The 22500-nt window shown below is 29.4% G+C and overlaps 1 protein-coding gene across 2 annotated transcripts in view; it reads right to left on the reverse strand.

Annotated features, from left to right (window-relative positions):
* Positions 1–22500, reverse strand: part of LOC119592695 (B-cell CLL/lymphoma 6 member B protein-like) — a gene marked incomplete at its 3' end in the record, with an annotated part of 59196 nt that overhangs the window by 21614 nt on the left and 15082 nt on the right. For both annotated transcript variants that reach the window (XM_037941616.1, XM_037941625.1), the window contains 3 exon segments: positions 15071–15247; positions 15371–16144; positions 19566–19656. In XM_037941616.1, coding sequence (XP_037797544.1) covers positions 15071–15247; positions 15371–16144; positions 19566–19656 — 1042 coding nt within the window.

Here is a 22500-nt window from a genome sequence, read left to right on the forward strand (position 1 = left end):
TAAGGATTATAGAAAGTGAGACTACATTTTTCGAATCCACTGGTTCCATCTCAGACAATGATCAGTGATTCGAACTGGTTCACTTCTATCATTTTTTGATTGTGGTTTTTTTCATGTATCACAGTAAAGTGTTTTGTATCATATAGTACTTTAGAACACAGAGTGCAAATTCAATATACAAATGTAAATGAATTTGCATAACCTCTTATAGATGGGCTGTCATGAAAAACCAATAAAGTGGGAAGTTCCACTACATACAGGGGACTCCCTGGCCAAAAAACTAGACGGTTGCCAGAAGTCACCAGAATGAATGTCAACCAGAAATTTCTGGTACCATCATTGTAGGGTTAACATAATCAGTCTGACATTTCATCTAATAAGTGAATAGAATTTTACAGTCTCTAACTGTAAATGGAAAAGAGACTTGCAAGTCCAAATCATTTGTAATTCTGTCAATTTTGATAAGATGCCACAGCAATATCAACAAAATACTCAAAATATACATTTTCATACTGACACACTAAAAATTCCATGTGTATTTATTTTTAAATTTTTTATCTCTTAACCCTTTCCCAATGGGTGGCATGTACATACATGCCATGAGTTTTTTTTTTTTTTTTGTTACAATTACGGCAAAATAATATTTTTTTGCCAATGAAAATGTGATTTAGTAGTTTTTAACACTTTTTCTCATTTTTCCTATACTATGCATTTCATAAAGGCTTCTCTGACTTCCGAGGTTAGCGTAAAAAAAATTACGTCTGTAAACGACTGCATTGGCCAGAGATATTATATAGTATTCCCAAAGTGATGATGTAAAACCACGTGAAAATACCAATATTTATTTTTGAAAAAAAGAAAAGAAAAGAAAAGAAAAGAAAGAAAAAAAAAAAATCACATATTTATAAAAACACTGAACATAAAAGTATATCTATATGGAAGTGTTAATATAAACTTGTTGAAACAAAGTTATCTTATAAGAAAAAAAAAAAAAAAAAAAAAAATACAGTTTCAACTCCATGATGCCACCCACTGCTTATTTGATTCAGACTATAGAGCGAATAATGATCAACTATTGAGTCTATATAACAACTAAAATATCCTACAGTCTTGATTTATCTGGAAATATGGCAAATAGAGACCTTGCAATATAATAATTTTTAAAATACAACATAGGCTCTTAGTATTACGAAGAAAAGGCTAGGGATGCTGGTATTGGGTATGAGCGGTCGCTTATGCTAGGGTGACGATATAAGCCCCCGGCAGTGAGACCCGGGTCACTATGAATACTACCCGTTGGGAGAGGGTTAACAAAGAAATAATAAGACAAATTAAGAAAATAAAGTGTATATATATATATATATATATATATATATATATATATATATATATATATATATAGCATATTCAGATATATATCTCGCGCACACACAAAAACAAAAACACACACACACACTTTTATATATATACTTAGAGAGAGAGAGAGAGAGAGAGAGAGAGAGAGAGAGGAGAGAGAGAAGAGAGAGAGAGAGAGAGAGAGAGAGAGAGAGGGAGAGGGAGAGGAGAGGGAGAGGGAGAGGGAGAGGGAGAGGGAGAGGGAGAGGAGGGGAGAGGGAGGGGGAGAGGGAGGGGGAGAGGGAGAGGGAGAGAGAGAAAGGGGGAGGAAGAGAGAGGGGGAGAAAAAGAGGGAGGGAGGGAGGGAGGGAGGGAGGTGGGAGGGAGAGAGAGAGAGAGGGAGAGGGGTAAATATATATATACATATACATAAATATATGTACATATCAATACATATACATATGTATATAAATGTATATAAATATATATAAATACACATATAAATATATGTGTATACACATACACATATACATATATAAATACATATAAATGTATACATATACACACATATAAATATACAAAATACACAAATAAATATATATGCATATATATACATATCAATATACATACATATACAAATATACATACATATATGTATATATTATATATACATACATGTATGTTTACTTATGTATTCTTACATATTTTATACATATATATGCATATAAACATACATATTTACATTTATACATATAAATATATTTACATATATATGTATATAAACATACATTTACCAATATACATATACATAGATTTACATATATGCATACACATGCATATATATCTATATATACATATATACACATACATGTACATATATGCATATATGTGTATGTTTATATACTTATATATACCTATGTATACATACATACATATATATATATATATATATATATATATATATATATATATATATATTTATATGTGATTGTACATAATCATACACTTATATGTACATATACACATGCATGCACATACATGTACATGTACATATACACATGCATGCACATACATGTACATGTACATATACACATGCATGCACATACATGTACATGTACATATACACATGCATGCACATGTATATGTACATGTACATGTACATATACACATGCATGCACATACATGTACATATACACATGCATGTACATTCATGTACATATACACATGCATGCACATACATGTACATATACACATACATGCACATACATGTACATATACACATACATGTACATATACACATACATGTATATATGTACATATACACACATGTATATATGTACATATACACATACATGTATATATGTACATATACACATATACACATACATGTATATATGTACATATACAGTACATATACACATACATGTATATATGTACATATACACATATACACATACATGTATATATGTACATATACACATATACACATACATGTATATATGTACATATACACATATACACATACATGTATATATGTACATATACACATATACACATACATGGGATTATGACTTAAAACTAAACATACATTTATTCAATTTCACTAAAACCCTACATGTATAATTGTACATTACACATAACACATACAGTAAAATGGACATAAAATTACAAACAAGTATTAGACATAACACATATACACAACATGTTTGTCATTACACAAACAATACAGAATAGTACATAAAAAATACACATACATGATATATGACATAAACATACATGTATATATGTACAATAACATAACCATATTTAATGTACTATACACATAAGATATAGACATAAAAAACACATCATGTATATGACATAACACATACATTACAATGTACTGTACCATACATGTAAAAAATTTTAATATACTTACAGTACAAAGTACATATACTATACAGGGACATATTTTAAAATACTCAACATGAATATGTACAATACTCTACATGTAATTGTATAACAAACACAATGTTATACACATAACTATGTTTTACACATACAGCATAAAATATATATATATATAATAATATAAAAAATTAAAATCTTTAAAAATTTTATAAACTGCATAAAAAAAATCAAAACCAATACTCATTTCAGGGGTCCGCAGGGCAATAGTGTTTTATAAATTATTGATCATTTACCCAATGGGGTAAAACTAAATATAGTATAAAGATTTGTCAAACCATTCCCGAAGAAGGTTTAATGTTTAATGTTTTTCAACAGACACTGCCTATACAAAAACATTTCCATTTAGTGGATGAAGTAAATTAAAAAAGGTAAAGGGGGTTGGGTAGAGAGGTTTTATTTGGCAAATTAAAAAACTGTCGTGCACACTTTCAAGACTACCCAATTTTTGGGGGCAGTCAAAAATATAAAATTTGGGACCTCATGAAGAGCGCCTTAGCACCTTGCTGGTTTCCCAAATGGATATTTTGCCTAGTGAGGAAATATATTTTTCATCCTGTGACATTCTATAATTTATTTAAAAATATAGGCAAAAAAAAAAAAGCAAAAAAAAGCAAGAAACAAAACAAATAAAAAAAAAAAAAAAAAAAATTCAAACAAACAAAAAAAAAAAAAACAAGGGAAACAATGCAAAAAAAAAAAACATATACAAGTTACTTGCCCAAACAAGCAATACAAGCAAACATAACAAACAATAAACAAGCTATACAAACAAAGGGGAAACATAGCAAACAAGCAAACATATGCAAAAAGAAACATACAAAAAAAAAAAAATATAAACCAAAAAAAACAAACATTAAAAAAAAATAAACATACATAATAAAAAAACAACATAAAAATAAACAAAAAAAATAAAAAAAACAACAAAAAAAACAACAAAATAAAAACAAAAATATAAAAATAATACATAAAATAATACATAATATATATTAATAAAAAATATATAAAAATAAATACTATATATATATTAAATAAATAATATATATAATAATATATAAAATATTACATACATTTTAAATATAAAACTATAATATATTATAACATACAATATATATATATATTAAATATTAATATTATAAACATACAAAATTATTATTAATATATTATATATAATTTGTAGTAGGATGATATATATATATAAAATAAAAATTTATATGGAAAGGAAAAAAATATATAAAAATTAATAATATATATTGGGTTGTTTTTTAGATATTATATATATAAATTTTATATTAAATAATTTAAAAAAATATATATATACTTTTAAATAAATATATATTTAATAATATATAATAATATATTATTAAAACCTATATAAAATATATATATAAATATATATATATATCTATATATTATATATATAAATTTTTATATTATATATATAAAATTATTATATATATTATATATAATATTATTATATATATATATTTAATAACTATATATAATAATATATAGAAATTTTAAAAATATATTATTATTATATTATTAATTTATTTTTTTTTTAATAATATTATATATTATTTATATTATTATATATATTATTATATTATATATTATTTTATTATTATAATTTTTATTATGTATATATTTAATTATATTATTATATTTTTATATATTATGTCTGTTTTTAGTATATATTATTATTTTATATATATATATATGTATGTATATATATTTTTATAATAATATTTTTGTATATATAAATTTATTTTATATAATTATTATTATAATATATATAGTATGTATATTTATATATTAGAAAAATAATATTTTTAATTTAATGTATGTATAATATATTAAAGTATGTATATATATTAGGATGTATATATAATATGTTGTATATATATTTTAATTATTTTTTATTAGTATATTTAATTTATTTTAGATTTTTATTTTATATATAATATATGATGTATATATATTATTTGTATTAATATAATAATGTATTTAAAAAATTTAAAATATATATGTATTATATATATATAATTAAATTATTAAAATAAAATTTTTATATATATAAAATATAATATCAATTATTAAAAATTATATATTTATTTAAATTTTAAATTAAAATAAAAATATAATACATATATATTTTAAATATATATAATATATTTATTAGAATATATATATTAAAATTACCCTATATATAATACATAATACTAATATATATAATAATATATAATAATATAATATATTTTATATAATATAAATAATATATATATATATATATACAAAATATAAATATAATTTTAATATACATAAAAATATACATAAAAATTTTTAAAAATATATAATATAATATAATAAAATAAAAAAATAAAATAAAATATATTAAAATACATATATATTTTAATATATATAATATAAATATTATAAAATAAATTTTATATATAAATATCATATAAAAATAATATATAATATTATATAATATACATATCTTTAAATATATAATATAATAAACATATTAATATATATAAATACATATACAAATAATATATAATATATATAAAAAATATATATATTATAATAACTATATATTAAATAGAAATATAATATATCATAATAATTTTATAATATATAATTACATATATATATAAATATAAAATATAAATTATATATTTTAATATAATATAATCATATATATATATTTAAATATATATATTAAACAATAATAAAAAAATATATATAAATAATATTAAATTTTAATATATATATAATAATATATTTATAAATATAAGATCTATAAAATATTAAAAAGATAATAAATACATATAATATTATAAATAATTTAAAAATAATATAAAATTTAATAAAATCAAAATAATATATAAAATATAAAAAAAATAAAATAATAAATTTAAAGGGGTATAAAATATATTTTTTAACAAATCTATTTAAAAACCCCTTTATTTTAATCTTATATAAATAAATTTATTTTTTTTTTTTTACCTTTTAATTTTTTTAAAAAAAATGTCATATTAAAAAATAATTAAAAATTTTAAAAAAAGAACACCAAAACATTAAATTTAACATATAACGTTTAAAAATAAGGGGCCCAAAAATTTTTAAAGACAACAATTATTTGTCCTAAGAAAAAGAAAAATTTCAAATTTTTTTAATAACATTTTTTGGTCTTGGGTTAACAACCATATAGGGTTTTTTAAAAAATAAAATAAAAAATACCATTTTTAAAGTTCCTTATAAATTTGCAAACTTTTCCTTTATGGTTTAAAAAAGGTTTTTTGAGTTTTAGGCCCTTTTCCCCCTTTAAATATTGACTTTTTAAAATAAATTGGAATAAAATTTTAAAAATTTTTAATAATTTTAAACTTTTCTAATTTTCCCCAAAAACCCCTAAGGGGTAAAAGGGGGGTTCAAGACCCGGGGGCCGGGGCCCCCATTCAAAACACAGGGCCCCCAAAGGGTTTTTCTAGGGCCAAGGCCAAAACTCAATTCCCGAAAACCTTTTTTCCTATGGGGAAAAAAAAAAAAAAAAAAAAAAAAAAAAAAAAAAAAAAAAAAAAAATTTGCCCTTTGGTTTTTGTTCGCAAACCATACCAAATCCAAATCATTTTTTAAAAGGGTTTTTAAAGGCACGGGCCCCTTTCCCCAAAAATTTTTTGAATTCCGGGCGCGCTATGGCGAATCCACCTTTCGCTTCCAGCCACGAGGAGCCCTCGAGGGAGTCTCCAGGCAGGCACACGGCCCATCTCTAATTCCTCGCGACAGGTCTCATCGAGCTGCCCAAGCCATGATCTCCTAGGTCATCCCACAGGTCTCCTCCACCCAGGGTTGTCTCGCACAGAGACAACCACCAGTGGTGGTCAGGGTCGTCCTCAGGGAGACAAGATAGGTGGCCATATAGCCTGAGTTGGCGATCCCGGATTATGCAAGTAACAGGTCCTATGCCTGTCTCATGGTGTAACCGCCGGTTGGACACGCGGTCCTGCCAACTGTACACCATGATCCGGCGAAGGGACTTGTTACAAAAGGCATCAAGACGGGACTCCAAGGCACTAGATAGTGTCCAGGTTTCGCTTCCATAGAGCAAAACTCGCAGTATCAAGGCCTTGAAGACACACAGCTTGGTTCTTCTGCATAGGTACCGACATCTCCAAATGCTCTTGTTGATCGAGTTCATGGCTCCTGTTGCCAGACCAATCCATATATTGACTTCTTGGTCTGAAAACCTAGAGATATGGACTACGCTACCAAGGTATGTAAAGCTTCCTGTAACTTCAACGTCCTCGCCACAAGCATGGATCGACTGAATGGGTTCCCCTAAAAGGCCCCCAAAGTCCTGAATCTTGGTCTTGGTCCAAGAGACCTCTAGGCCTAGGGGCTTCGCCTCATTGCTAAATGCATCAGGAACCGCCACAAGTGACTCCAGGGACTCAGATAGGATGGCAACATCGTCGGCAACGTCAAGGTCTGAGACCTTAATATTACCTAGTGTTGCTCCACACTGACTTTGGCTACTAGCTCTGCCCATTATCCAGTCCATACAGGTGTTGAAAAGTGTTGGTGCAAGGACACAGCCTTGCCTCACCTCTGAATTAACAGGGAAGAAGTTCGACAGACCCCCACCACACTTTACAGCATTTTCAGTACCAGTATAGAGGCTTGCTATTAGGCCAATAATCTGTGTCGGAATTCCCGAGTCTCAGGATCTCCCATAGTGATTCCCTATGCACCGAGTCAAATGCCTTCTTGAGGTTGATGTAGGTTGCAAGCAACCCATGACCAAACTCACGATGGCATTCCTCAATTACTCGAAGCACTAGTATACGGTCTATCGTGGACTTGCCAGGAGTAAATCCAGACTGCTCCGGTCTCTGTTGCCTCAGTAGGTGCTTGAGGATCCGTTTCAGAAGAATGTGAGAGAGAACCTTGCCTGGTATGCTAAGCAGTGTAATGCCAAGGTAGTTATTACAGTCCCAACAATCCCCTTTCCCCTTCCAGAGAGGGATGACCAAGTCCCTCAGCAGGTCAGGGGGATTGGTACCAGACTGCCAGATGGCAGTCAGGACTGTATGCAGGCCCCGAGCCATAGGTTCACCCCCAGCCTTTAGCAGTTCAGCAGGGATATCACATATGCCTGCAGCTTTCCAACACTTCAGCTTGGAAATCACCATCCTAACCTCTGTTAGGGTAGGAGGTTCCTCGCTGATGGGTGGGTCTGGCACAGGCACTGAGACATCGCTTGAATCCAAGGTAACTGTTGGAGGGTCTACCTGGTACAACTGTTCAAAATACTCAGCCCAACGTTCACGAACCCCAACATGATGTGAGATAAACCGTCCATCTGCTGATCGGACTGCAGTCATCTGTGAGGAGGGCTTAGAGTTCAGTTTTCTCAGGGCTTGGTAGGCAGGGCGAAGGTCATTTACCAAGAAATGGCCTTCAACCTCCTCAGCAAGATTCCTGATGAACTGTTCCTTGCCCTTCTCAGCAGTGTCTAAGCCCTACACACCAAGGAACGACGCAAGACTTGATTACCATTCAGCCGAGCCTTGCGACACACTTCAGTGGCCTCTAATGTCTCCAGGGAGATGGAATTCTGCCTTGCCCTTGGGCGTAAGCCAATGGACTCCTGAGCTGCTTCGAGTGTTACGCGCTTGAACTCCCACAGAGCAACTGGGTCCGTCAGGTTGTCGAGTTCTGTGAATCGGTCAGACTGTCATGGTGAACCCACGGGCACACTCCTCCCTCAGTCTGTCCAGATGAAACACCTTAGGGTGGCCACTGGAGGGACGGGGAGTTTTGAAGTGGACCCGCAGAGTAGCCACAACCAGCCTATGGGTCGGTGCCACAGAACTCAGCACTCCGGTAAACCCTGCAGTTCTGGAGGATCCTCCATCACGTGCTAACAAGAATGTGGTCGATCTCTTTGGCCACTGTACCCGTATCGCTGTACCAAGTCCAGCGATGCAGGTTGGAGCACTGGTACCAGGAGCCAGAGATCCTCATTTTCTGGGACCTAGCAAAGTCCCGGAGAAGGAGACTATTCTTGCTGCTGGGATCAGCTCCCGAGCCATGGGGGCCGACAGACATCTCGTAGCCAGCTCGGTCACATACATATATACATACATGTATATACATTAATGATACACAATATATATATATATATATATATATATATATATATATATATATATATATATTATATATATATATATATAATGTATATATATATAATGTATATATATATAATGTATATATATATAATGTATATATATATAATGTATATATATATATATATATATATATATTATATATATATATATTATATATATATATATATAGATATATATATTATATATTATATATATATATATATGTATGTATATATATATATATATATATATAGGTATGTATATATATATATATATATGTGTATATATATATATATATGTGTATATATATATTATATAATATAGTGTATATATATATAATATATATAATTATATATATATATAATATATATATATGTATATATATATATATATATATATATATATATATATATATATATATACGTAATGTACATATGTATGTTTTCTTTTCAATTTCCTTTTATTACAGGGATATGTGATATGATGTAAGATATTCTACATCTAATACCATAATGTGATCCGAAGAAATATCTCTCAATAGTTAGGTAAGATGGGAAAATATGTAAACATTTCACTAGATCATCATGCTCTAGCAACAAATTATTTATCTTGAAAATCTACACTACTATCATAGAGAAAAATATTTTCATATTATGAAGGCCATGACTAAGAGGAGCGAAAATCAGGTTTATCATTCGTATGCCTACGATTTTAATTAACATATTTCATTGTCATGCACAGGTAACAATAGTCATTATTTTTATTATATAATTTATGCTTTAGCTTTGGGTATATTCAGGCTTCCAAAAGTGTTCCATGACAAATGAGATACAAGAAGTATCTCAGACAGAGTCATGTTTTGTTTACAGAATGTGTTTGAATTGTCAAAAGAATATTACGGGAAATTTTTATTATGTTCTACATAATCAGTTTACTTCTTGTGTATGTATAATTGAATATGAAAGCATACTCATATATCCTTTAAAATGTAATTAATACCAATTAATAAAAAGTGACATTCAAAATATTTAAAGGTGTGACGTCCAAAACCGACGTTGATAGATGAAGGTAAAAGTATAATGAGAGGCACTTAGGGCCCACACATTTTCAAATGATTTCAGTGGTACTAAATTGTTTTATTTGTAATTTTAAGACGTTGATAACTAAGAATTTGTATATATTGCTATTTTCTAATACAATATCAGTAAAACAGTGGTTGATTATTTAATATAATTCAAAAATAAAATCAGATTTATCAACTGAAGCACAATTCTTAGGAATAGGGGTGGAGTTGAGCCTTTGGCAACAGCAGAGGAACATTGGCAGTGTTGCTGTCGTGACCAGCCTGGGGAAGTGTTGCAAATGAAATTAGTGACAGTTTCTAGTGTAGTAAGTTTTTTGTTATCGGAAATAAGGTCTAAAAGTGAGTTGGCATGAGAGCAAGTCATTCAATGTGTGAATTACTCAAGGTGTGAATGTGAGTCAAGATGTTAGTGAAGAAATCCATGAGTGTATAAGTAGGGGTATATTTAATTTTTGATACCATGAGTATACTTGGCTTAGCAACAAATATAAGCACTACATGAGTTTGTATTGGTATAGACATAAAACTCCATATATAAAATGAATGACAAATAGTTACCCACAATTTATAGATTCAATAGCAAGCTTACTATAACTACAATTCACAGATATATTGGAATAGTAGTAGTAAAGGTTTGAAAGAGATTAGAAAACTGATTTTAGCAATTACTAAATTCATGTTCCATAGCTCTTCTTGCAGCCTGTGCTCATAATTCATCTGTATATAAACACCAAATACATGGATACTCTTGAGGGTGTATCATTTTTCAAGCTTGTGTTGTAGTTTACTTAAGTATTTCAATTGCCTTAATTCTAAATGTCTTTCCTCTGCTCTCATTTGAACCACTTCAAAAGCTAAGCCTTTCTGTACAATTGGCTTCTAATGTTAGCCACTTATATTTCACCTCTTGATATTTCTGTAGGCACTTATTCAACGATGTTCATAAACACTGTTAGATTGTGTACAATAATCGTATCGGTTCAGTAAAAAAATCAAGATTTTAGTATAAACATAACAAGGAAGGTTTGTTGTTCCAAATATAAAAGGACTAAAAAAAAAAATCTTTTTCTTCTTTTCACATTCAAGATGTGGGAAGGGCTGGATTGCGCGCACATGCATGCACCCACGCACGCACACACACACACACACAAATGAACATACTCAATATTCTTCCTCAATCCCACTAACATACTCACTGCCTCACTATTGTTACCTGAATGGACTATATTTTCACACTATTTTTTCTCATGAAACTTGTTTCATGAACTATACTTATAACAGCATACTTTTCGGAATTTATAATTGGATTTACATTTTACCTATCACAGCCATAGATTCCTTATTCTATATCATTTCCTTTTTACTTCTTTAACTAAAGCCATTATGTAAATGATATATGTTCAATAATGGTATAAAGATAATGTCTTACATTAAATAAATTACATTATCAGCCCCAGACAATCCCCCCCCCCCCCCCAAAAAAAAAATCATAAGCCATCCTTATTTTATTCAATTTCCTTTTACTTTTTTTAACTAAAGCCATGATGTAACTATTTTATGTTCAACAATACTATTAACATGTCTTGACAAGTCATCCATTTTCAGCCCTTCCAGAAGTTTGATCCATTTCCATAAGCAAAAAATAATAATCGACTTTCATACTCAGGTCGATTAAAAGTAAGTGTTCACCTCCTTGCCTTTATTCCTTTCATCACAGAACAGAATTTTGGTTTATCTATTCATAACAACGAATAAAGATTCATATACAACATAATTATAAAAATTTTCAAACAAAAATATTTCTCACAAAATGTTAGTACCAGCAGGGCAACGTAAGGCATGGTTTTTACAGTTACTTTTCTGAGCAAAACCTCTGCCACAATATTGGCAGTGATATGGGCGCTCACCAGTGTGTAGTCGCTCATGATCATTTAAGTGGTCCTTACGTTTGAACTTCTTAAAGCAAAAGCGACATGAGTAAGGTCGCCACTCAGGGCTTGGAATAAAAGTAGGCAGATCAGCTATAGGAGCAGAACCCCCAGGGGGGCAGGGTGCTGCCGCTCCCACACGCCGGGACACCACACCACCTTGCCCGCCCATGGGCACAAACTCGCCTACTGCCCTGAAGGCCGCCCTCTGCAAATGAAGGAACACTGCCATCACTACCCCTTCATTAGCCACTCCATCACCAAATTCTCTCCATCTTCAATTCACCTTTCCATTATCATAATATTATTTAGCTTATTGACTAGGTTTACAGGGCAATAAACCTAGTTACTGAGAGCATTTTGTAATTTTCGTATATATCAATTTATGTTATAGCCATCACCAGTTTATAGTTTTTGTTAGAAATAAAAATGTGTTATAAAATAATTTCTTTTATAAAGTAAGCAAACAAATGCCTCTATAAATCTTTTGAAACAAAAAAAATCAGATTGGCACATAAATCAAACTAAAGTTAAATATTTGACTAGTTCAATGCACTATAAGCACTTCTTTCCACCGTAAGACAAAATGGCACTAAAAGCTTCTATATTTTTTTTCTTAATATTATTCATCTCCAACCCCATAAAAAAAATAGTGTTAAGTCATTCATTCATATCTCAGCTAAGACAAGACTTCAAAGAAGGAAATTATCAATGCTATTTGAGACAACTGAATCTTGCAACCTATTCCAGATCACCAATAGCCTATAAACATACATTAGTTTCACAACCTTCTTGCATATACAATTTGTGCACCCATACAAAATTCAGCTTTGTTTTCAGCTCGTTTCAGGTGCTACTGTCCGCCATTTTTTTTCTCATTTTCTCTCGAAACTTTCTCTGACGCAATTGCCCACTTATTAGCCTTTCCAACTCTTTTTGAAGGCGAGCAACCTCTACTTTTTTGTTGTTGATTTTTACTTCAACTTTTAATGCATCTGATGTTCCAAGCATGCCAGAATCTAGTAGAGACTCCAAAGAGGCAGTCTCAGCCTGGACCAAGCTGATCTCGGCCCTGATCCTGTCTTGGCGGTATCTTCCACGACCCAGATGGTGGTGGTAGATGGGCCCAGAGGTAGTAGCAGCTGCAGCAGCCTGAAGAGGGGAGGAGGAAGGAGAGGAGGAAGGGGGTAATCTCCCACCATATCCTCCAAACAAAGAGTGGGTTCCAGGTTGGTGTGATGCTGAGAGAGATACGTGGCCCGCGGGGGCGACCAGAGGGGGGAGGGAAGATGCCGCCACAGAGGAAAGTGGGCCCAACAACTGGAAAAGGGAGAGAGACAACTTTGTGTCAGGTCACTCTCAGTGCTAAGATGGGGCTGATCATACCAGCTGATCCAGTCTGAGGCTTTTCCCTTTCCAGAGTGACACATGTCTTTTTCAGACTGATCGAAGCGAACACAATGACAGCTTCACCTCCACAGCAAGAACAAAATGAGACAGTGTGCCAAGCAAAACCTACCTAACTACCTTATGTCGCTATATATCAATGAAAGTTTCGCCCAAGTCCCGAGGTGATAAAACCTCATAACAGTAAAACCTTTGAGTCCATCTCTACACAATGCCAAGACTTATTCCCTGCACCAGCTAGTTACATTCATAATAAGAAGAGGAGAATTTCACCTATACATTTATAGGCTTGTTGCTGCCTGATAACAGCTAACCACACATTCCTCCAAAATGTAGAACTGTCTGATCTTGCAGGATAGCAAATTAGTGCAGCCTTCAGATGTACACCCTTCAATAATGCCATTTCATCATAAGTCTGTAAAGGTGAAATTCCTCCCTTAACATAAAAAAAAAACAGCAAGCTCAACCTTAGGTATAACTAGCAAAACACTCCAGTTTAATTTTAATTCATCAAATAATTTACAATGACTTAGTATTTAGAGTAGCAAAAACCAAGAACAGGACAACTTTAATTTAGACAGACCTCTACTACTGGAGCGTTTTGCTTCAGATAATTTACTGACTCCTCCGCAGGATTCTCAAACTTTAATGTCTGCATAAAACGTCTGTTTTCCATCATCATTATACTAATTTAATTTATCAATGGATAATCTTTTTGCAAAAAAATCTTTGTGCTTCCAATAAATCAAAACTGAAATGCTTAACAATCATTTCTTTATCTCTTTAATAAATTCCAATTATTCAATGATTATTTATTTGAGGTAAAGAAGAAATGATTGCGAACATTAAATAGTCTAATACAAAGAAGCACAATGATCATGATAAGGAGGAATCAGTTAATGCTGACAGGAAGCAACAAACTGTTACACATTTGAAAAGTAACCCAAAATTAAGGACTAGCTTCATCAATACAGGCAAATAGGAATATTTACCTTAAGTACAAATAAAAGCTTCAATTGTTCCCCTCAGATGGGAAAAACTAGTTTTAACAGAAATTTATGAATCTAGGAATTCTGACATTCACTTTTTAACTACAAATGTTAACATGTCTTGAATCAGTGACAGATTTGAAATTGTTGCTTCCTATAAGCATCACAGAAAGGGATGAATACTTTTAGCGGAACACTCACCATTGCTGGATCTCCTGAGGGAGGCATGGAACCATCTGTATGGGGTAGCATTACTTCGGGGAAATTGGGATGGTTTTCAGACCCAACTGAGGAGTCACCCCCTCCCCCATCCCCTTCAACACCCCAGTCCCCTTCATCCTCTTCTCCAAGGTCCACCACATCTTCTTGCTTGATCTCCTGCACAAGAACTTTCAATTATTTTCTCTTAAATAAATAAAAAGGTTGTCATATGAAATATAACCATATCATGCAGTGTCTATTTAAAAAACATATTAATCAAAAGGACAAAACCTAACTTACCATTTCTGGCTCTTCTTTTGACTGTTGAGGTTTGTGGATTCCAGATGGCCCAGGCGAGGGCTCTTCTCCACTATGACTTGGCGGCAACTGGTCTAATTGAGACGCATTGTCTCCTGTGTTACCCACAGGTTGACTGCTGCCTTGTTTAGAACTTAGACTAGGTGTTGTGCTCGAATTTTGTTCACTGAGTCCACTGACACCACTCTGTACACTTGTTCTACTGTCCTCATCTAGAGTTGCTTCCACAGGGGGTATACCAATTTGAGAAGCACCAGCTGAAGGGGCAGGGGGCTGGGGGGATCGAGATCTGGGCACTGTAGGTGTTGTCGAAGTATACGAGGATTGTGGGAGGGAAGCTGGAGGTTGAGAGGGAGTGGAGTGTGGAGGCGATCTTTCTCTAGGTCTCGCTCTCTTAGCTGGGGGACTGTGGTGTTCATGTTGGGTTTTACTATCTTTTTTCTCTCTATCACGTTCCCGTTCTCTTTTAGAAACAGGAGGGTCATCAGGCACTGCTAAACCTTTTATTTGTAGTCCTTCTGCAGTTTTAATAAGAGATCCTAGACTAGACTGAGGAACATTCACTTCACCATTGTACATGAAGTCCAAAAGAGCTTCGAGATCACGAGATGTCACATCTTTCATAAACACTATCGGATGTTTACTAGGGTTCTTAGTAAACATCTGTTTAAAATAGTCACTACAGGTACTGAGAACAAACTTATGTGCTGCATATAGCTTCCCACCACAGGCCAAAGTGGCATCCACAAAAATTTCCTGCAAGAAAAAAAATAATAAGAATAAATATCTATGAAGTCAACAGGGTAATGTTACTTAAAATTACAGAACTTGTTGCATCTGAATAAATTAATAGAATCATATATTTTGCTGAAATGGAATTTTTGCCTCAGGAACTACATTGGAAGAAAACATATTGGTATCTTCAAAACAAAATCTAAATAAGTATGTCAGCAGTAATTTCTCAGATCAGATCAAGATAATCATCTAAATTATCCTTCATAACCTACATTTTTCCATTTGAAAAAAAAAATCATAATGCTTACCTAAATAAAAATCACTTCAAACAAAACTAACCTTATTCCCACATCATAAATTAAATAATTTCTTTCCCTTACCTAATCATAATCATATATTGGCAAATGTTCAAGTTTATACTATGCCATAAGACAATGTACTTCAAACAATTTTCTTATTCTGGAAACTATTATGAGGTACAGTTTGAAAGCCTAGGCTTTAATACTATAATAATATCTCACTTTTCTCACTCAACTATTAAACTATGCTATAACAATGGGTAAAATCTTTTGGTAAAGTCAGGTAAGGCCAAGGAATGGCATATATATTTGTATGGGTTACTAAACTCCCATAACATGATAGCACATCACCAATTGCCATGGATAAATCTTTAATATGTAAATTATTATTTCACACTTATTTCTGATATTAAATATTACTTCCCTTGCAACTACAACTGAATACCCAAACTTGTGTTCAACTGTTGTTATAGTCTTGACTTCTATTTTATCCCATTCATGTCATATGACATCTAATGATACTTATAAACTGGGCCTAAACACAGGGTGACATCCCTATACTGATAGCTTCTGACAAGTTCCCTTCAGCTACACCCATCTACCATCCCTATATTCTCTTATCTACAGTATTCCCTTCATAACCCTCTTCTCCCTGTATCATACATGTAGTCTTGATTCCTGCCTTTCTTTGTTGCAAATGGAAAAGTGTAAAATTTAAGTAGGGTTCGGTACTGTATATTATTTCAGGTCAAACCCTACATTCACTCCCCTCTTCATTCCCCCTATGCCAAATAAGCTATCATATATCTTAGCAGTTTCCTGGTTTCTCTTAGATTGCTTATTGCTTTATATGACATTTTGTTGATTTTTATGTCCTGTTTCTTGAACATTCAGTGAACAGTGAAATATGCTGTAGCATATAAAGGAGTCTGTATGCATACTGAGTATGAAGTACTAATGTTATAAAACAGAAGTATAACCAATGATAATATTTTGGTTTAGGTTCACTCTAATAGTCAGTAATGTCAACCATTATCAATTTTATTTTGAATTGAAATTAGTCACTTCCAATGTAAAGAGCACTTCAATACAATGGGTATTTCAGATGAAGATTTCTGAGCTTTGGAATTTTAACAAGATATTGATTATTTTATGCTGGAGATGATAGTACAAAATTATATATGTTGTAAAACAAAAACTATATATTATTTTGAAGATCAGTCTTATGCATGGTCTCTGTAAAGAGTTGAACCTGTAGGTGCTGTGAATACTTAGATAACCAAGCACACCCAAGAGTCAGATGATTTTTATTCAATTATTTGCAAAGATAATGTGTGCATATCACTGAACACCTATGCTGGTTCCCCATGCTCACTGGCTTATTTTCATAAAAATCAATTTGATGTGGGGAACTAATATATATATATTTTTTTTTTTTTACAAAGAAATGAGTCTGGTTCTATCAAATATATGTATTAACATACATATAAACTTCCTTAAAATTATAACCCTAGTGACCAGATCCCCGATTCCCCCTGATTTGGAGTGTGGCAAATTAAAAAAATGCAAGGGTAACTTTTTTTTATACAAAGGAGGTTTATTTCTATTACCTAAGAAAAATTCAAACAATTAACTATTTCTATTTCTATATGAATATATACTTCCTGCGACCCTTTCCTTATTTGGAGTAAAAAAGATCCAACAGCTCCACTCAATCTCACACTTCATTCATTGTACTGGAATTGGCATGCAGTATTCCATTCATTCATAATCTGATTAAAAGAGATTTCTTTACAAAAGGCATTACATATTGAAAAGACAACCAACTGACTTGCCAATAGTCACTGAAAATATAGTTTACAGTGGCACCAAAGCCACAAAGTAAAAGAAGTTGCAAAAAGAATATTCTTGATGTTATTCTAGAAAAAAAAAATATACGATGTGTAAACACTACCACGAATAGTATGAATTTGAGACGGAACCTCTGACAGTCTACTCTTAAACCTTCACTCTTTTTCAAATATGCTAAACAAGTTCTAATAATTAAGTCTCCCAACCAATTTCATAGCACATCTCTTCACCTCCCAGTTGTTGTTTTTTATTGTAATTAGTGAATTAAAACTGCAATAACATAATAATAGGTTTTGAACTACTTTTCAGAAATGACAAAATGTTCACCTTAATTCTGCTTATTTCACTTTTAACCCATCAGCCACAGGTTCATACTATCCACTGTGTGCGTGTGTATGTATGTGTGTGAATTTTGCTACACATAGATGGCTCCACTACCAAAGGAGTTAATTAGTATACTATGCCCTATCTGACCACACTTGATAAAAATATTATTTGTAAAACATAAAAAATAAAATATTTCCAAAAAAATCATAAGGCTACATATACAGGATTTGTAATTGGCTCCTTGGTACTTTGGGACTTCTGAATCCATCTCAGTCTAAATAATTAATAAACTAACATTACCATGAACATGGCATACATGTCATGCACTCTGCAACCAAATTTAAATGTCTTTCCACATGGCTGTACTGATCTGAAATGTCTGGTATCTATACTTAAAGATAAGAACAGAAGAGAAAGACAGGAAAGGAACAATTTGGGTAAGTAAAAGTATTAAGGAATATAATATAGGAGAAATAAAATGGAAGGAAGTAGTTATAAAAAGAAATTACTTTCATAAAGAGAGATAATAGGAAAAAAAAACAGAAGACAGCAAATGAGTATTAGGGGAGGAAAGTTGATGGCAACATAAAATGAGAGAAACAGACAAGAAAATCTGAGTGACAGAATTACAGCATGAATGAAGAAAAATTGAGCAGTATATGATTGCCCATTTGGTTTTACAATTATTAGACAGAGGAAGGGGTACATGCAGTTGATGGAACATTAACAGGTTTTACAATTGAGGAGGAGGAGGAGGAGGAGGAGGAGGAGGAGGAGGAGGAGGAGGAGGAGGAGGAGGAGGAGGAGGAGGAGGAGGAGGAAGAGGAGGGGGAGAAGGCATTTTTTCAACTTCCTTGAACTGAACATCAAATAACTTTTTCTTTCCTTAAGTTAGTAAAATTAAATTAAATTAAATACATATATAAATACATGAATACAAAAAATAAACAAATCAGCCAACTCACCTGTTCCCGCAGGAATGTAAGGATATCCACAAAATGGGCCTGGTGGTTATTCCACTTTAGGGACAGAAGTTCCTCTGCCATCTTGCCACACCTGAAACAAGGATAGACAATATATCACTCATGGTGCCCTTTCTCAATTCAACAATTGATGACTATACATCTAAATACCTGAATTAACTAAACAAGTAACTGACTTTATTTCAGCTACATCACAACTCTAAAGTTCCAATCTTTTCTTCTTTTTATAATTCATGTTCTCCTTCCCCCATCTATTACTCCAATGCCACCAGGAAAAAATCCAGACCTCATTTTATATTTCTTTTTGAAATGTGTGTGCACATAGATGGCTCTGCTAGTGCTTAGCCCAAAAAAAGGGGTCAATTAAAGACCTTTTGAAAAAAACCCGATATAAAATTTCCCCTTTAATTTGGGAAATTTTTTTTTTTTTTCTAAGCTATGAATATCGATGGGTATCTTTATTAAAATTATAAAATTCATTTACAATATCAGTAACAGCAAAACATGTATGTATATTTATATATATATAAATATATATACATATATATATACAAATATATATACATATACATAATATATACGTATACATATATATACATATAAATAATATAACAATACTATATATCACAATACATAATATATACAATACATTTATAACATATTACTATATATACAAATAAATAAAATTTTCATTAACATATAATACAATAAATATAATACATATAACATATTATACATATATACAATATATACATATAAAAATATATAAAAATATACATATATTAACATGTAAAATAAAATTATATACATTAAAAAAATATCATATTACATATAAATATAAAATAAACACAAAAACAAAAAAAATAACAAAAAAAAAAAACATATACAAAAACAAACAAAAAAAAAACAAAAAATTACAATATAACATAACTATAAACAACAATTTAAAAAAACATACAAAAATAATACAACAAAAAAAATAACAACAAAAAATTATTTAAACAAACAAACATCAAACAACAAACATTACAGCTATATAATATTCACAATATCAATACACTAAACAAACACATATAACATATAACATAATTTCTATACACAATAACTATCAATATTACAATACACCATAAATATTTTTCAATATAACATTCCCCATATTAAACTTTTAAATCCCCCTATATACATATCCCCAAATAAATAAAAATACATAATAAAAAATACAATATACAAATATACAAAATACAAATAACCAATATTACATACATATAAATATTAAACATACATAAATTTACATATATATACATACATATACAAAAATAACAAACAAAAAATACATAATATAAACATTAAATAAACATAACAAATAACATATACATTATATACATAACATAATATACAATACATAATAACATAACATATAATACTTAAAAATATATACAATACATTATTTTATAATTATAAATATATATACATTAATAATAAAATATAAAAAACATATAAAATATAATTTATTAAAAAAATACATTAAAAATTTTACATATAAAAATAATCAAAAAAATTATACATTAAAAATAATATAAAATTTTTAATATAAAAATAAATAGAAATATATAATATATATAAAATATATAATATAATATATAAACATATAAAAATATTATAAAATAAATATATATAAATTTTAAATAATTTTACTATAAAAAAAATATACTTTATTAACTATAAAAGTATAATATAATAAATAAAATATATAATTATATATAATATAAATTTTATACTTTTTATAAACATAAGATATATATATATCATATAAAAAGTTTATTATATAAACAATATATACATATAAATGTATATACATATTTATAACATATATATACATATTATATACATATAAAAATTTTTAAAAATATTTATTATACATATAAATATATATACTATAAATATATATCATATATAAATAAAATATATAAATATATAAATAAATATAATACATTAACATTATAACATATATAAATATATATAAAATAAAAACATAATATAATTTAATTTTTTTTTTTTTTTTTTTTTTTTTTTTTTTTTTTTTTTTTTTTTTTTTTAAAAATTTTTATTTTTTATGTGTGTTGTAGTTGTTGTTGTTGTTGTTGTTGTTTGTGTTTTGGGTTTTGTGTTGTTGTGTTGTTGTTGTTGTGTTATATGTATTTTTTATGTGTTGTTTTATGTTGTATGTATGTAGTATGTTGTAGTATGTATGTATTATGTTGTATGTATGTATGTTGTATGTATTGTTTTTTTATTTATATTTTTATTAGATTATATTTATTATATTATTATTATTATTTTATTATTAAAATTATTATTATTTTTAAAATTTTGTATGTTTATTATTATATATAATATAAAATTTATATTATATTATATAAATTGTGTTTTTGTGTGTATTAATATATATATATATATATATAAAATATATATATAATATATATATAATTATTTTATATATATATTATATATATATATATATATATTATATAAATATATAATATATGTGATAATATATAATATAATATATATATATATAATATATATATTAATATATATAATTTATTTTATATATATATATATATATATATAATATAATATATATATAAAATATATATATATTTATATATATATTATATTTTATTATATATTATATATATAATATTATATATTTATATATTATTTATTATTATATATTATATTTTAATTATATATATATTCATATATATATATTTATATTATATTATAATATATATTATATATTATTTATATATAATATATATTTATATATATTATATATATATATATATTTTATATATTATATATATATATATTTATATAAAATTATATATATAATATATTTATATAAAATATTTTA

The sequence above is a fragment of the Penaeus monodon genome, chromosome 3 (assembly GCF_015228065.2).
Source record: "Penaeus monodon isolate SGIC_2016 chromosome 3, NSTDA_Pmon_1, whole genome shotgun sequence".
Lineage (NCBI taxonomy): Eukaryota > Metazoa > Arthropoda > Malacostraca > Decapoda > Penaeidae > Penaeus > Penaeus monodon.